General features: G+C 39.8%; 1 protein-coding gene across 1 annotated transcript in view; it reads right to left on the minus strand.

Moving 5' to 3' along the window:
* LOC310936689 (CUB and sushi domain-containing protein 1) overlaps positions 1–17,408 on the minus strand; it is a gene marked incomplete at its 3' end in the record, with an annotated part of 354,020 nt that overhangs the window by 95,341 nt on the left and 241,271 nt on the right. The window contains exons 24-28 of the mRNA XM_083900806.1: positions 13,091–13,247; positions 9,611–9,802; positions 5,507–5,633; positions 4,714–4,925; positions 3,090–3,281 (exon numbers count right to left, since the gene is read on the minus strand). Of these exons, the coding sequence (XP_083756932.1) occupies positions 3,090–3,281; positions 4,714–4,925; positions 5,507–5,633; positions 9,611–9,802; positions 13,091–13,247 (880 nt within the window). The remainder of the gene's footprint in view (positions 1–3,089; positions 3,282–4,713; positions 4,926–5,506; positions 5,634–9,610; positions 9,803–13,090; positions 13,248–17,408) is intronic.

Here is a 17,408-nt window from a genome sequence, read left to right on the forward strand (position 1 = left end):
CACCTTGCGGTCCTGTTATCCCACAACAAGCCAGAAAGAAGGAAAGAGATACTGGCAAGAGAGACAGATATGGATTCAGCAGAATATGAAGCACACAGAGGTGTCGTGGGGGTGGCAGGTGGGTGTGAATGGATTATTAACAGTGAAACAGAGGTAAACAAAGCCATTAGTAGTTGTGAATCACTCATGGACACACACACACACACACACACTTAGACAGTCAGCAATTGTGTATAACGTTGGCTTAATCTCGGGAGCTTTTGAACACAGAGGATTTCGCCATTTGAGGTTCAAGTGTAGGAGATGGAAGCATGGCAGGGAACTAAGAGAGGAAAATGAAGAGAGAATTTAAGACACACAAAACATGAGCTCGTATGGCGCCGAGTCAGAGACGAAGAGCATAATGTGATTCACAGGCAAATTACTGGCCTCTGTGACTGTGCTGGAGGACTTCCTGATAGTGCTGGCTGATATAGAGAGATTATGGCATCTAACAGAGGGACAAATGACGACTCCTTTGCTCCGAGCTGAGGGAGGGGTGGGCAACATGCTACATGCTGCATGAATTTTTATTAGCATCCGAGCTGAATGTCACACCGTACCTCCTCCCTGGTTCTTGAATAAAGTCCAGCAGCCCAGGACCTTAATGGGAGTCTGGTTTGAGTGGCTTGACATTAAAGATCATGTGTGAAACGGAGCTGGATAATAACTAGAATAAAAAAAAGAAATAAACTTAATGCCCTCTTTTTGGTGTGTCATGCAGTTCTGCAGCTGACAACGACAAAGTATAAGCAGCAGATTTCTGTATCTGTGCCACAGGTGTGTTTGTTTTTGGCTATAACACTGTAGAATTTGTTGGCTGATGGATGAGAATAGTGAAGAGTCTTGTTGCCTTACAGATTACATCTTGTTTTGGTATTGACCTTGCTATTCCTGTATTTTTTGACTCTGTGTCATGGCTGGAAGTCACTTTCCTCCTTTAGTGAGCTAGTCAAGTGTGACTAATGGAGCAGAGGAGAAAAATGAAAGAAGGGAAGCACACCTTAAAGGGGCGCAGTGAAACACAAAGTGCAGCACAGTTGTATGAATGACACGTGGAACTGGGATGTGAAAGCAGCAGGTGGGCTCCGCGATGATGATAATTTATACAAATGCTGCCCAATCGACAGCTTGTCCAGAACAGTCGCATGCTCGATGTGTCTAATGCTTCAGCGGGTTTCCTCGGAATCAGTTCGACATCAATCAGGCACTCGATCGTTTTGCCATAAGGCTGCAGATTTATCAGGTGTACATCAGTATCCACCAATATGTAGCCACATGTAGCCCATAAAACCACTTGTACCACATATCTAACTGATTTTTAATCCCTTACAGTTCTGCTGCCACCAGCAAACAGGATGAGGCCAGGACAGAAACGAGGACTCCCGTCATCCCCAAGTCGCTGACCACAACAGCCTTTGCTACAGGCTGCAACAAACCCAGTAATCCAGATGGATCCTGGCATTTTAAGACTTTTTACTCTTTATTTTTGTAATTGTGTATTGTATGTTTTGGGTAACATCTACTGCACGTCTGTCCGTCCAGGGAGTGGATCCCTCACCTGTGGTTCTCCCTAAGGTTTCTACATTTTTCCCTGTTATAAGGGTTGTTTTCCCTGATAGTTTTTCATTACCCTGGTCGAGGGTCTAAGGACAGAGGATGTTACCAACCCTGTGAAGTCCCGTGAGACAAACTGTGTTTTGTAAACTGTGGGCTGTATAAATAAAATTTGATTGATTGATTGATTGATTGATTGATTGATTGAATATTCATATCCACATCAGAAAATGTAACTTTGTGATCGAAGCTTGTATAAAGTGCTCCCGAGGCAAATCAATTGTAAACGGCAGACTATTGATGTACATATCTGTGTTGATAGAATGTTTGAAATAAAAACAACCTTGCAATTTGAAGGATTTATGTCTCAGCAGCAGCAGCAGCAGCAGCGCGTCATACTTCCGGCAGCGGCGGACTGATTCCGCTGCTGCTGAGAAAGTAGTCCCTCAAAAATTCATGCGATGCAAGGTTAGTTTTGTTTCAAATATTATTCTATCAACACAGATATGTACATCGATAGTCTGCCGTTACAATTGATTAGCCTCGGGTGCACTGTGGAGTCGGTATGAGTGTTTCTAATGCCATGCTAGCTGGTACCATTGACTTGCGCTAGCCATAGCACCAGCGAACTCGGCAACTAGAAGAACTGAAAGAAAATTCTTGAAAATGTCTCCATCAGACCGGCTGAGTTGCAAAATAGGTCTTATGTCCAAAATTCCGAACTATCCATTTAAATGTTAAATGCTGGCTTCAGAGGAACCCTCCTACCATAAGACTCTTATATTATAAACTCTACGCAGGCAACGGACAAATTGACTTTTGTGTTGCGGCTGCAAAAGGTTAAAGGAGAGGAATAGATGGGATTGCTACAAACATTAAGACTCTTAATTCTATTCCAATGTGCGGATATTTGTACTGTGTACTCTACCTATCTGTACCGATTTCCAAAATGTGTATACTGACATGTCTAGCCCTCTTTTGTTTGTTTGTTTCTTGTTTTATGTTCATATATAACAAAAATAAAGTATATATAATATAAAAAATGCTGCAAACTTATACTATATAACTATATATAACATATACTATAATATGTGTGTTCTGTGATTATTCAAGGATAATACAACAACAACAACAACAAATGTGCGTCGGTATAAACCCAGAATTTCACCATCAGTAATGAGTCGGTTTATCTCCATGAAAAGTGTGTGAGTAATGGCAAAAAAAGTACAGGGGCACCTATGAGACCTCATCTGTCATGTTTATTGTTAAAGTTAGAAGAAACTTCAGACTTTAGATAGAACTTAAGACGATAAAGTGTTCCATTCTTCTTCCATCATCAAAGTGTTGGTGTCTAAAAACCTGAATGAAGGTTTTTTTTTATTGTGCAATATGATATTTTTTAAAGATACTGATGTTTCACTTATCACGCCGTGATGTCACATTTTATCTCAGCGAGGTAGTAAATCATCCGCGCGGTGATTCATGCTTCGTACCTATGCACGTCGGAGGATCCGGTTGCCAGTAGAATCTGTTGTCCATCCGTACACACGTGATGGTGTTCTGACCTTCCAGCTGATAACCCGGGTCACACTGGAATGTCATACTGTCCCCGGGCTCCTTGCTGTCGCCGTATCGAGAGCCGTTCACCGGGACGCCGGGGTCGTTGCAGGTCGTCGCTGTAGTGGCTGCAGTGGAGCGTGTGAAAGAGATAAACTGATATTGACGTACTGTTTGCGGAGGAGAAAAGTGACCCATTTTATATAGTGTTATCTTCACTGACAGTGTCCTTTGTCATCATTTTGTTATTGTACCTGACAATAACTGGCGGCTGGAAAGACACGAATAAGCCTGTGTTTACCCTGACTAGTCAGCAACTACTGTTGCTGATAAATGGATCATCAGTTCAATCAAATTTGACCTGGTGTACCTTTTTTTTTTTTTAATTAGTGGCTCCCCCCTCAGGCATCACACAGTGTGTTTACTCGGGTTAATTATACTGCTTTTTATATGACAATCAAACTCACGGCGCAGAGGTTTCGTGCATTTGCAGTTGTGTTTAAAAAAAACAACAACAATGCTTCCGTTTAATCAGTTTGTGAAATAATAATAAAAGGTTAGACATATTGATCAGCATTGATGAGTCTGTCTGTCTTTTAAATCAGTGGGTTCAGGCACCTTGTTGGGTCTCACAGCTGTTTCGATAATGTGACTGTGAAAAGATTAGAAATCATTAAAAAACGACAAGGAACATTTGCTGCTCATTTGTTTTCAGCTCATAAACTTGCTCCTTTTTTGTGCTATGTTACTGTACCTATCTATCTTCAGACTGTAAAAAAACGACATGTTTTTACATTGTTTTTTGGTCTACTTCCTTTTAACGCATAATGGAAATGACTGTGCGACTTTTCCTACTCAGTGTGCCTCTCATGTTGTTGTTGTTTTTCCTGCTACAGAAACACTGATTCACTCTGATTTAAGCCACTGATTCTAATAGGATGGTGCATTTTTGGGTTTAGTGGATGAAACGGTAAAGGTCACCTGTACGCTGATAGAAGTGTTTCTTTTAAATGAGGCAGAAACTGCTGTTTTTCGATTGAAGGTGCTTGATTAAGTAATTAATGACTCTAAAGTCAACCCTTATAATGGAATCATTTTGGTTTTTATCTACAAACCTTAAAGACATCTTCCAGTATACCTTTCAGTATGTTACTTAATTGAACTCATAGATTTGTTACCATACCTCTGAGCAACCACTGGTATCTTTAAGTACTTAGTAAGCCCTAGTCCCAGGGTGAGATATTAAATATCTCATTTGATTCTTTGGCTAAAGGTTTTTTTTTTTTTTTTTTTTCAAGAAATCCTGTTAAACGTAGCATTAATTCCTGATTAATTTGCCCCTAGCCAATATAAATGAGGTTTGTATAATAAGTAAGAAACTAAGTGTTACGCAGCTAAATTAATTGCTAATTCGATAATTGGTTTTTCTTCATAGATGAATCCAAGGTATAGAGAGGAGCAGAACACCCAAACCAGTGATTTAGTGGAATCATGGTTCAATTTTGATTCTTGAAAAACATTTTTTCCAATGTGAATGAATTTCGAGTTAAGGCTACTCACTGGAGAACTGTATGGAAAACCCTTGCTTGCTGATGAAGTAATCAGAATCAAACTGCAGTGTGAGTATGTTGAAAGTCGAGTGAATGTCTTCAGGTAAGGCCGGGCCGGACCATTCTTTCAGAAGGATCCCACTGTCCGACGGCCCGGCTGGACCGTCCCAAACTCTCAGGATGTCGTGGCCGATCTCGGTGTCAAAGACGATAAAATGGAGACTGAGGAAGCATAGAAAAAAAACGATTATGTCAGTGAGATCTAGAGCAAAAAAAAGAAAAAAGGAACTGCTTATTCACTCACAAACATTCACAGTAGCCACAGCTTGTTGAGAAACATGTGGGTGGCATAATGACTAATGAGATGTACTCTATGACACAGCAGTCGCTGTGACAGTGACCGTTTATCTCTAATTAGTGAATATATTATTACCTGCCAGTGTTTTTGAGTGTTTGCCTCTACCTTGCACATTGTCCTGCCCAGGATGTAAAGGAAGGAGCTCATTTTGTGCTTGTTTTATGGTTTGCACACAATGTTGTTTTCCTATTTACAGTAAAATGCTGACATCCATAGGACTTCTTAGGCCCAAGAGCCCTGGATTGAACCACAAATTACAGTTTCACATACCCCGTTTGTGTTCTATAAAACACAAATACATCATTAATTACTCACAATAGTGCAGCCAGTAAATAACCCCCATCTAAGCCGGAGCAAAGCACTTGAGCAGGCACATTCACACACTCGCAAACAGTTTCCCTTCATTTTAAACCAAAAATAGTGTATATCACCGCTCCAAGATTACCTGATGGTCTTGCCTGTGTCCGCCTCTATAGTCCAGGTACAGTGCAGATTATTGTCATAAGGAGCAGGATATCCTGGAGACAGTATCCGTCCAGACACCGCTCCAGTTATGGGACCTCCACACTCCGCTACAAGGACGCGAGACAAAGGGAAAATGAAACATCACAGATAAAAAAACACACACAGTATTTGATCTACTTGTTTTGTAAAAATGTCAAAACAGGCAACAACTTTTTACCTTTCAAATTACTCCCAGCACTTGTTTTTCATAGTGTTGCAGTTATTGGCAGTTTGTCATGTATGTATAAAGGTTTAATGTGTTGCATGTTGATGGCTACTCTGCAGTTAAATATTATGTAATGTTGATCATTTGTACAGATGCTGTACACCAGGGGTGTCAAACATAAGGCCCGTGGGCCAGAACCGGCCAGAACCGGCCTGCACGAGGATCCAATCCGGCCCCCATGATGAATTTGTTAAAATATCACATTTTGATAACAGTCTGCTCATAATGTGAAACAAATTGTGATCTGTAAGTTGTTATGCACATATGTGCATAATATTGTTGAAATTGCAATTGTTTTTCTCAAGAAATGTCAAGTTGTTCATACTATGTTTTGTAAAAAGATACTTCATTAAATGTAAAACACTTGTTGTATAAGTTATTATGCTATTATTTTACTGGCCCAGCCCACTTGAGATCAAATTGTGTTGTATGTGGGTAGATGTATCATATTCTCCTTGACACAAAGAATAAAACACACTCTATATCATACTAAAATGGGGCTGATATAAGATATAGGTAAAAATACAATGTTATAGTTGACAAACAAAATCTCTAAATTAATCTGGTAAACTCATTTTATCATACATATAGAGCAACGTCATTGGACATAATTATAACTTGACACTGTCTCGTGTCATCAAACCTCTGCGTCATGTTTTCTATTTGGCTTCTTGGCTCAACCACAGCTACTGCAAAAGAGGGAAAGAGGGCATTGTCCAGTAACACAAGTCTGTGGTGGATTGGAGTAAACTTTGTCTGACACTCGGTTTGATCTTGAGGTCCAGAGGCACGAGACGGCACACACAGAGTGAAGGGAAATAAATCCTCTCCACTTCTAACTCATGCAAATCTCCATAACAATAGATAGACAAATGGCCAAACTTTCAGGATCTATGAAGTTCTCTCTTTTCTCAATTCATTTGTATCCAGCTTTTCCAGCCCCATTAACATTTCAATTCATCTCTGTAAGCGACGGTGCCCCTACTTTGCAATAAATTACTCTGAGGTGTGAAGGTTGCGTTAGAGGAGAATCAGTTAAGAAATGCTTGAATCATTAAATCAACCTTGAATTATCCTCTCTACTGTGATACACTTTCAAGGTGAGTGAATGACTTTGATGGGTGTTTTGTCTCTAAGATGTGCAACGGTCAAGAAATGTTTCATGCATGTGAGATAACTGCCTTTCTGTAATGTGTTGTTTTCAAAGAGGAGAGGGATAAGGCTGAGGGCAAGTTTGAACTCATCATGGTAAACAAGGTACACATGATAGAACACAGAGCCACCAGATCACTGCTGATTAGGAGGCAGTTTGGTTCAGAGAAGGCTTTATTTTTGAGCTGTGCACGTTGTGTGTTTGTGCGAGTCAAGAGGGCGCCATTAACACAGCTCTACAATCCGCAGTAATGTGACAACCTACTGCTGTTGCACTACAGTATAAACCAGGCAGAGAGCACACAATAATATCCACATTCACAGGTAAACAGAAATGAAAAGGGATGTGGAAAAGAAATTAAAAATCTACACAATTGCAACCAAAGCCTAAAAATAAAAAAATACTTTTCTCTTTGTGAATCTCTGAGGAGTCATTTAGTTGGAAAGAATAGAAGAACACACACACAAATACAGAATGTGAGACAGACAGGTGTTGTGCATGAATAGAGGGAGAGAAAAGACTGAAAATAAAAGAGTCCCAGAGCGGTAGACCTCCTCGCTCTGTTTGACTCCGTACTGGAGAGAGAAAGAAGACTGGTGCCCGAGGCAAAGCCATCTCCTCATCTCTGTGGGACAAGTGTGAGACCAAGCCAGACAGCCTGGGATGGAAATATTCAGGCAGGCAGGCAGAGAGGCAAGGGCTCCAATGCGACCATGTGAAAAATAGGGAAAATACAATGCTACCTATAGCGGTACATAAGTAAGCTCAGGGCTCTGTCAGCAAGTATACTCTCCTGGTTGCTGGCTCACCGAAAGTATAAGGCAGTGACAAAGTAAGGCAGTAACAGAGCAGATAAGAATTAATGACTGACACACACACACAAACTTTTTTAGTTGCTATTAGAAACTACAAGAGCCGTGTTCCACCTCAGAGAGTTCAGGTGTGCTGGCAGAGTTAGAAAGACACAAGGTCTGGCTTTGCTGTTGGGGATTCTGAATTGACGTGGGTGTCAAGTGGAGTTTTTTTCTTTTTTTTAAATATATATATAAAAAAAATAAATTTAAAGATAGGCAGAAATATTTACAATTTTGTACAAAATAAATAGTGAGATTTCAACATCAAGTTTATGCTGCCAAAGAATGTCCAGCTATACAAACGAGTAAAAATAGGTAAATTGACTTTAACAGGTCCAAAGCAAAAAAAAAAAAATAGTTCAGGGTTTGTTTTATGTTACACTTATCTTCGACTAAATTAAGAGCTATCAAGTGCCAAGTAAAGCTAATGTAATTTTACTATCTGGAGGCGAGCCAACCTCTATTCTTCCAGATGTACAAAGCTTTATTGAGCAAAGCAGCAGCCATGACCGCTCATGTACAACATATTTACATAAATAAGTATCTGTATCCTTTTGTGGTTTTTACATGGCATTTAAGAATAAGAACGTTGTTGCTATATGAGGTTAAGGAAAACTAATAGAATAAGTAAAACATGGTCTATTATGGTCTATTATGTATGTTTTCATTAGTGTTTAATCACATCAAAGTATCTTTATGATAATGACGTCTTTAAAATCTGCGTCAGGAGTAAGCTACATTCACCATGTTACCACCATATCCCATAATGGTCAAATCAAACACTGGCTGTAGAAAGTCACTGCAGTATCAAGTAATAGTTGGGTCCAATCTCAGGTGGCTTTATGTGCGAGACCTTTATGGTCAGAGCAAATACCAGATTGTTTCTTTCTTTCTTTTTTTGAATCATAAGTAGTCCTCTGTGATAGGGATTGTGAAACATTACATTTGCTAAGGTGGATTTATTGCCAGTATTCTGGCTGTATTGGCATATATAGATGGCGGAGGGGGGATTATTTATGGGACCTTTTAAAGGAAGATCTTATCAGTTTTGTGAATCTGGGTATAATTTTTTCTCCAGTCTACATTGTCATTGTGCAAACGCCACAGTTTAAATCCATGTCTGACTATCTGGAGTTAAGGTCAAAACATATTTTGTACCGTCGCAGGGACCTTGACCTTCTAATTATTGGATCCTTGGCTCTAAATAAAATGGCATATGGCAACTTCCTAGTATTGTTAAGGACTCACATAAAAACTCTGATAGGGCAGAAAAGTGGTGGTTGTTTTTAACGAGCTGCACCTTTTCTCCTTCTCACATTGCCTCTTGTTCCTTGTTCGATCTCTGACCGTGATTAGTTCTATCCTCGAGTCCGGCTGAACTTTTGAGGGCCAAATCTGAACAAATTCCCCTAAAGGTGCTGCTGAAATACTGCCTTCAAAGGAATGTGATGGACGAAGCAGACCCGCAAAACGCAATGCTTCTGGCCATCGCCGTCGCTTTAGCGTGGACTCATGAAAACTCCCTCCTGATAGAATATTCTATTTATTGTGCCTGTACTGAAAAGAAAGTGAAAACTAAGGCTTGTGTCAAAGTACTTGGCATAAAATACTGAGCGAACCTTCGGGGTAAAAGAAAGTAGTCTGACTAACATTATAAATTTATCAAAGTTCAATTCACATAGTCATCACTTATCTTTGCACCCTTAAAACACACTATAATCTTAGAACAAGTCGCACTCTGCACACACACAGTAAGGCCTAACTTAACAAGCAAATATTTCCACAACAACAACAACACACAGACACACTCACCAAGACAGGAAGGAAGTGGTTTGTCCCAGACACGTCTGTCCCCGCTAAGACAAGTGAGTGTGCTGCTGCCATGGAGACTGTATCCAGGGTTGCAGGAGTAGAGGACAAACGTGTTGGCATAATGACCGTCGTCCTGTATCTTGTAGCCATAACTGGGGACACCTGGTTCCTCACAGTGCACCAAGTCAAAACCTGGAGAGAGACACACACACACAGAAGGCACAGGGTGATTCAGGGGGGCCATTTTGGACAGAGGTCACACTATTTTTCCCCCTGCTGAGTCTCTCCACTTTTTCTTAATTTGAACAGTCAGTGCTGAAAACACTGTGTAGAGTTCACTTCATGCTGAAATACTATGTGTGTGACAGTTTGTGGTGAAAGCTCCTGAACATTTTTTGAAATTCTGCTTTTGCTTGTTTCCATGATATTTAAAGAAAAGAAAAAAAAACATATATATATATGGATGATATGTGTGAGTGTAGCTCTAGCAGGAATGTTTAAGGATTGAAAATGTGTGACATTATACTTTCTCATCTCACAGAAACAAAAATATATTCTCAACAAAAATATAAACGCACGGAATGATTTGTTTTGCTCAAACCCAGTAGGCCAGTGTCACTTGGCCACTCCTATTGACTACAATCTCAGATTGAGTATTTCAACTCACGAGAGTCACGGAGCATGACAGAGTGGTGGTCAATATGCGTGACCAGTACACAGACACTCCTTATGGTCTGGTCAATAAAAGGGCACACCAAAATGTGGACTTTTTTCACTTGTCAATATGCCACAGATGTCACAAATCATGAGGGAGTGTGCCATTGGCATGCTGAATGCTGGGATGAGCGTTACAGCTGCTGTGGCAACACAACTGAATGTGCATCCGTCAGCCGCCTGTGGACTCGTTTCAGAGGGACTGGAACGACAGCGAACCGTGCACATGCCCCGCCGGCCACGTGTTACCACGCACGCTCAGGACCGGTACATGCGGCTCCGGCACCTCCGCGATCGGTTCCGCCCAGCGTCCAGAACTGCCCGGTGAAACTGCCGGTCTGCACAACAGGTGGATTTCAGCGCAGACAGTAAGGAACTGCCTGTGGGGAGGTGAATCTCTGAGCACGTCGACCACACCAGGGTCTCGACCTCACAGCAGCCCAGAAGAAATGAATCCTTATGCTCGCAAATTAAAGTCACTTTATTGATAAAGTTGTACTGTTATTTTTGGATAGTTAGGAAGTTTTTCTTCTTTTCTGTGCATTTATATTTTTGTTGAGTGTATATACTGTGTATTTGGGGAAAAAAAACAAAACAAAGAAAAGGAAAAGGAAGACAGGCTGCTTTCTATCAATGGGATTTAGCATTTTTAGTCAAGTATAATCAGTTTAAAATAACTATTAAACAAGATTAATAACTTTAATCTATTTAATCTATTCCAGGAGAGGTACCTCTCCCAGGAGTTACCTGATGCATTGCAATTTGACCACAGGCACAAGGCAAGGAAATGGACGGAGGGAGGAAAGAAAGAAAGCCCTCACAGACCACTTTGCAACCAAATATAATGAATGTAAAGCAACACTCGCGGACTTTGACCACAGCAATTCAAAGAAAGTTAATAAGATTGTCCTTTTCGTCTCTTCAAATAGCAGTGAGGGAGCGAGACGAAATGATCTGTGACCACAGCAAACTACCTCGCCTCACCTTAGAGATGCATCTCACCTCTGTCAACTTTTCTTGATAAAACCTTGTGCACTTGATTGAATCCAGTTCACTCGACTGCACCAATAGAGCTCTTTCAACAGTCTGCGACTCCACTTAAAAAGTCACTGCAGCTCTCTGTGGATGAGACGCTTCTCTCCTGTTTAAACTTTCTATAACTCTCTCTCTCACCGATCCATCAACCCATATTGTTTCCACAAGTTTGCAGAAGGTGACACCTTCTCCACTTTAATGACTTGCAGATTAACGACCGTCTAATGGTTGAACTGACGCACAGCGCATCCATCTAGTGTCCATGTCTCGCTTCGTCCTTTTGTCCCTCTGCTTTCAGCCCTTTCGTCCACCCCCAGATGTGATGGTTTCTCACCTTCTTTTTTTAAATTGAAGTGCGTATAAATAGTCATCAAACAGCCTCTTTGACTTGAACAGCAGCTGGACGTGGATTCTTAACAGCCTTCAAAGCAATTAAGAGGTGCGTGTTGCATGAGTGAGAGATAGAGTTCCACCTCTAGGTAAACTGACTGTTCTGACTGACTGGCCTCTTTTCATCTGTCAGAAGTGAAACAGAATTGCTCTGTCGTTTTTGACTCTAGAGTTTTGTAGTACATGACACCTATTTCACTTTGGTACGTAGAGCTTTAGAATCACTTAACGACACAAAGCAGAACATTGTGTGTATATATCGACCATCACATTTAAGTTTACAATTAAAAACCATCCTTCGACCTTCTATTCAGATTACTGTTTGTGAGCGTGAATGTATGCGTCTGTCTGTGTGTGTGCGTGTGTGTGTGTGTGTGTGTGTGTGTGTTCCTGTACTTGTGGCATACTGAGGACCAGTGAGGGTTTTTAACCAACAAAGTGAGGTCATTTTTACGGAGTGAGGACATTTTGGCCGGTCCTCACTTTGTATTCATTGAAATCACTTCCTTAGGTTGCTATAACATGCTATACTCAATTTGTCAAAAAAAAAAAAAAATACATTTTGGACGACATAGTATAGTATGACTTTTTCTCAAATTTTGGTAGAACATTTTTTTTTCAAAAACATTTTTCACTTTTTTTTTTCAAAAACATTTTTCACTTTTTTTTTTCAAAAACATTTTTCACTTTTTTTTTTCAAAAACATTTTTCACTTTTTTTTTTCAAAAACATTTTTCACTTTTTTTTTCAAAAACATTTTTCACTTTTTTTTTTCAAAAACATTTTTCACTTTTTTTTTTCAAAAACATTTTTCACTTTTTTTTTCAAAAAAGTTTTTCACTTTTTTTTGGGGGGATGACAGTATAGTATGAAGTTTTTGTCAAATTTTGGACAAAAAATTTTGGGTCAAATTTTGGACAAAAAATTTTGGGTCAACTTTTGGACAAAAAATGTTGGGTCCAATTTTGGACCAAAAATTGATTTTTTTTTCGAAATAAGTTTGCTAGCATGCTATACTCAATTTTTCCAAAATTTTTTTTATTTTGAATGACATGTTTAGTATGACTTTTTGGTCAAATTTTGGACCAACATATTTGTTTCAAAATTTGGTCGACATAGTATAGTATGACAGTTTTTCAAATTTGACGAAAAGATTTGGGTAAAAAAATTTTTTCATGCAGCAAGTACAAGAATGTGCGTGTGTGTGTGTGTGAGAGAGAGAAAGTCACAAAACCAAGGTTGTAAAAGCAGAAAAATGTTGAGGAAAAAAAAAAAACACATTTTGCTGCCGCTTTCTAATTTTTTCATTCAACGGATACAATTTCCTCAAAGATAACTCACTTGTGTACGAGAGGCGGAAGCCTTGATTCGTTCCGGAGGCGTTGCTGTTGAACTCCAACCGCAAGTGATTGGACGTACTGTTGATGACATGACCCAGCATGCCGTCGCGTGTGAAGTTGCCAAGGAGACGGGATGAAGTGTTCTCTCCATCATATACCTATCAATCAACACAAAAGGAACAAGGACCCGGAGAACATGAATAAAAACATGAGCCAAAGAGGATTTGTGTGGTTTTGTAGAGTTTTTAAGTGAGCCCCACGTCTACCTGACACACACACACTCACACACACTCTGCTAACCAGGACTGGAACACACTGCAGTGCAGTGAGCTATAGTACCACCAAACACAGAAGGTAAGACACTTCTGAGTCTCCGGAATAATACACTTTGGGTTGTTTCTCCATAGATCTGAAATCAACTGAAAGACAAAGCCATAATTATTGAAGTTGCTGATGAAGCCTGCAAAAGACCCACAGTGCTAAGAATCAAAATGTCTATGGTGGGTAAACAAAATGGGTTGATTTTCTTTGAACATGTTGGATTCACTGTGGTGGAAGGAATTTTTGCAGTTTTAATTTCTGTCTAGCTCCTGAGGGAAGCACCGAATGTGAGTATCACTTTAATTTCAAGCATTGACAGAGGGCATACTGCAGGCCTTGAATTAAAAAAAAAGACTCCTTCGTGGTTGAGGAGTCCTCAGTTGTGAAGTGTATGGTTCAAAGTAAAGTAAAGTTTTGAAAAGGTTCAACAGTGGAAAATAAGTGATGAGTAATACAGTGTGTTTCCTGGACAACTTGCCCCATCATTTCTTTCCTTGCAGTCAAAATGAAACGAGTAAGGGATAGAGAATGTTGATATGTTCAATAGCTATGAAATATCAAGAAATGGGTTAACTTATCGCCCTCTTGAGTGCTTTAGATTCTTTTTATCAACGTGTCAAAAACTTTATTTATTGATGACAATCAGGATTTAAACAAATAAGTAAAAAAGTGTATCATAAATTACTTCGGTAGCCCATAGCTTAAAGTAGCCCTATCTCAAAATAGCTACAGCATGTATGTGAATACAGCAAGATTTACAGTGTAAACTGGTTTGAGATACTAAAAGTATCTCTAAAACACGCTTGCATTTATATCTAAATTATATTTCCGTGGTGTAAACAAAACTTAATTTCACCGGTCTGTTATTGCAGGACGTCTTGTTTGGTGGCCCGTTTTTTTTTTTCCCCTGCTGATTAATTAATGACGAAACATGAAAGTGATGAATACGTTGGTACTTAAGCTCTCCTAATTCAGGCCTATCATCAATCTCCTGATAATTTTGATTCTCATTTGCATCATAACTATCAACCTGTTCATGGCGGCACAATCAGGAGACAAAACAGGTGGTAGTAATTCATCTGAAATGTGTGTTGTGAGACACCGGGAAGAGTAAACGGCTGCCATGGAGATAAGTTGGCAAAACAAACACAAGTTGAGGTTATCATACAATGAACTTGTGTTACAGCATCATGAAATATAGAAGATATTCACTCAATATCGAGTCAAACATTTATCTCTCAGTCATGATTAAATGCACAGATTGTTTTGGAGACAAAGTAGGTCATTGATATCTGAACCTGAGAGAGAAGATATTCAGGTTCAGGTCCAGTGATGGAGTAAGAGCAGCTTACATTAACTGCATCTTAAGTTTTGGTTCAGGGTTGGTTTAGTATTCGCTCAAGCGTGGGTTTGGTCCAGACAGAACTGCAGCCTTGGATGTGCTCTACCTCTAACTCATGCAGCAGGTGGAACTAAACACTGCCTGGTCCAAAAAAAGTCACATCCTGGGCTTTGCTTATGGCACAAATTTGTTTTGGCACTGATTCAATCCGATTCAACATTTATTTAAACACAGTTGCATTGATTTTGTCTTGTACAGCTGGACTGCTGTGTGCAGTCTCACTCTTTCACAATATGAGCCTAAAACCTGGTCCTTCTGGTGCAATTCCTCTGAAGCAACTGCCTGCCCAGGTTATGAGACAGAAAAATATTAAAGTATGTAGCTTTAAACAGGAAGTGAATTTACATTTGACATATTTAATACCAGATTTTATTGAGAATACTGTTTGTAACAGGAACGCAGAGTTGGGGATTTGTTTTGTTTTTTTCAAAGACTTTGTAAAGGATTTTTATAGTTAAAAAACAACAGATTGCTGTGAGCAAATTTTTTTCTTCTTGCGATGTCTTTAATGTGATCACAGTGAAGTAGTAGTTAGGGAAGTGCAGTATACTTTTGACTGCAGTTTGGAGCAGGACTCTGAAGTACCTCATAATACTATAGCTCACAGCTGGAATATAAATGTGAACTGCTCATGCTTATATTATTTCAAATGCGGGGACATGCCTACAGATTGCTAGTGACAGTTCTGCAGGTGGCAAGAGCAGCCAAAAGATAAAGGGCCAAGGTGAAGGAGGAGACACTTCTACTGTATGTGGTGAAAGAAAAGTTACAGTGTGTGGATTTGATGGAATAGCCCAGAATAAAGACGATAGAGAGACGGTATAGGACTGTGAAACCTATATACGCATATATATATATACAATATATGTATATATTTAACATTACTCCGCTAAACTTTATTTTTCTTCTCTTCCCTTCATCCTTTCTGCTTCCCAAGCATCTCCCTGTTCTTCTCCATCGTTCTCTCCTCCTCACCCAGTTTTAGTAAAACTCAGTATGGTTAATGAAAAAGCCCCACAGCCCATAAATCACCATGTCACCATCTGCCACCCCTCCTCGCTCCGTCTGACTCCCTCCCCTCTCTCTAGCTCGCTCTCCTACCCACCTCTATTTTCATAACAATTCCCGCACAACTCTTACTTTGTTTCCTTTCCATCCTCTTGTTTACTTCTCGAGGGCCTGGCGCGCATCTCGGTAAAGAATTAACTTTTGTATTAGGAGACGTTTATAGGTGGATAAAGCTTGGATACTCCCAGCAAAGTCGCCTAAAGCAACAACACTTTATATTGCATGTTGCGGGGAGATTTCGCGGCAAGTCTGCTGTTACTGTCAAACAAATGGTTGCAGGCATTGTTTCTGTTACTCTTAGCCTGGGGAATGTGCCACGCTAATTGGTCGCCCATTGCGCTTTCTGCCAGTTCCTTCAGAAAGTTAAAATGAAAATATATGTTGTGCATTAACTAAACACTGCCTTTCTCCCACACTTAAGCTACCTAATGGTTTGTTCACAGTGCCAAGCAAATGTATTATGCCCTCGAGATGACGCGCATAGTGAATGCACTGATGTGAACAGACACAGATTTGCCATCACTCTCGCTGACGTTTCTCACGTTAATAATGCAAAGAAACAAAATTTGTGCCTTCAAATATAGAATGTGCATGTGGTGCTGTAGCATTGGAGTCCATAAGTGCTGAGATTGTGACAAAAATGGTGAGTATTGTGGTGTCAAAGGTCACTTTGAACACACCAGAAGGATCATTATACAGGAAATAATAACCTGCATTTGTCACGTTAAAATTATTTGATTTGAACCATATAGTGTTCTTACAAAATCTCAGAGCCTGTCCTTTCGCAATGGATTACGATCCATAGTTACATATTTTAAAATAGCTGCTCCCTAGTGGTTGCATAAATAACAGCAACCTGGCCAAAGTAAGTCTGTTTTTTTATATACGTATATATTTTATTGCCATTGTGTGTTACTGACTGCCTAGCCTAGTGTTTTTTAACACTAACCTCAGGTCATATTTTATGGGTGGAGAGTTTGAAATCAACTGTTAACAATAAAGAACTATGAATCCCATGTAGAGTACACTGTAAAAATACAGCAGTTAAATGATAACACTCTGGAAGTGTGGGTGCATATTGTGCTGGTTGCAGTCTTATATAATATTTTGTGCTGGGCATGTTAATGCCATTAACGGCATTAAACGAATGACGTGTTTCCGTGACTGGAAAAAGACACGCTTGACGTCATGCAGAGGCGTCACTGGGTTTTAAGGACAGTGGAGGCTTAGCCCCCAAGAGAAGCACAGCACAACATTTCAACAAATTAATGCCATGACAAGACTCTGTCTTCTGGGTGAGAGAGTTGAGTCTCAAATCTCGTGGCTGGGAAACACAGTCAGAAAAGAGGATTTCTATCTGCTCGTTTACAGCAACTAGGAGGTTTTTGACCATAAAAACAAGTTAGTGTATGTAAGTAGACCTCCATAAATTAACATGTATGTGCAACAGGACCACTCTATGTGAGCTTTAAACTTTAAAAACACCACTCCAGTTCGATTGTAGGCACATTAACGGCACTAAAGGATC

Source organism: Microchirus variegatus, assembly GCF_963457635.1.
Source record: "Microchirus variegatus genome assembly, chromosome: 14".
In the NCBI taxonomy this organism is placed as follows: Eukaryota; Metazoa; Chordata; class Actinopteri; order Pleuronectiformes; family Soleidae; genus Microchirus; species Microchirus variegatus.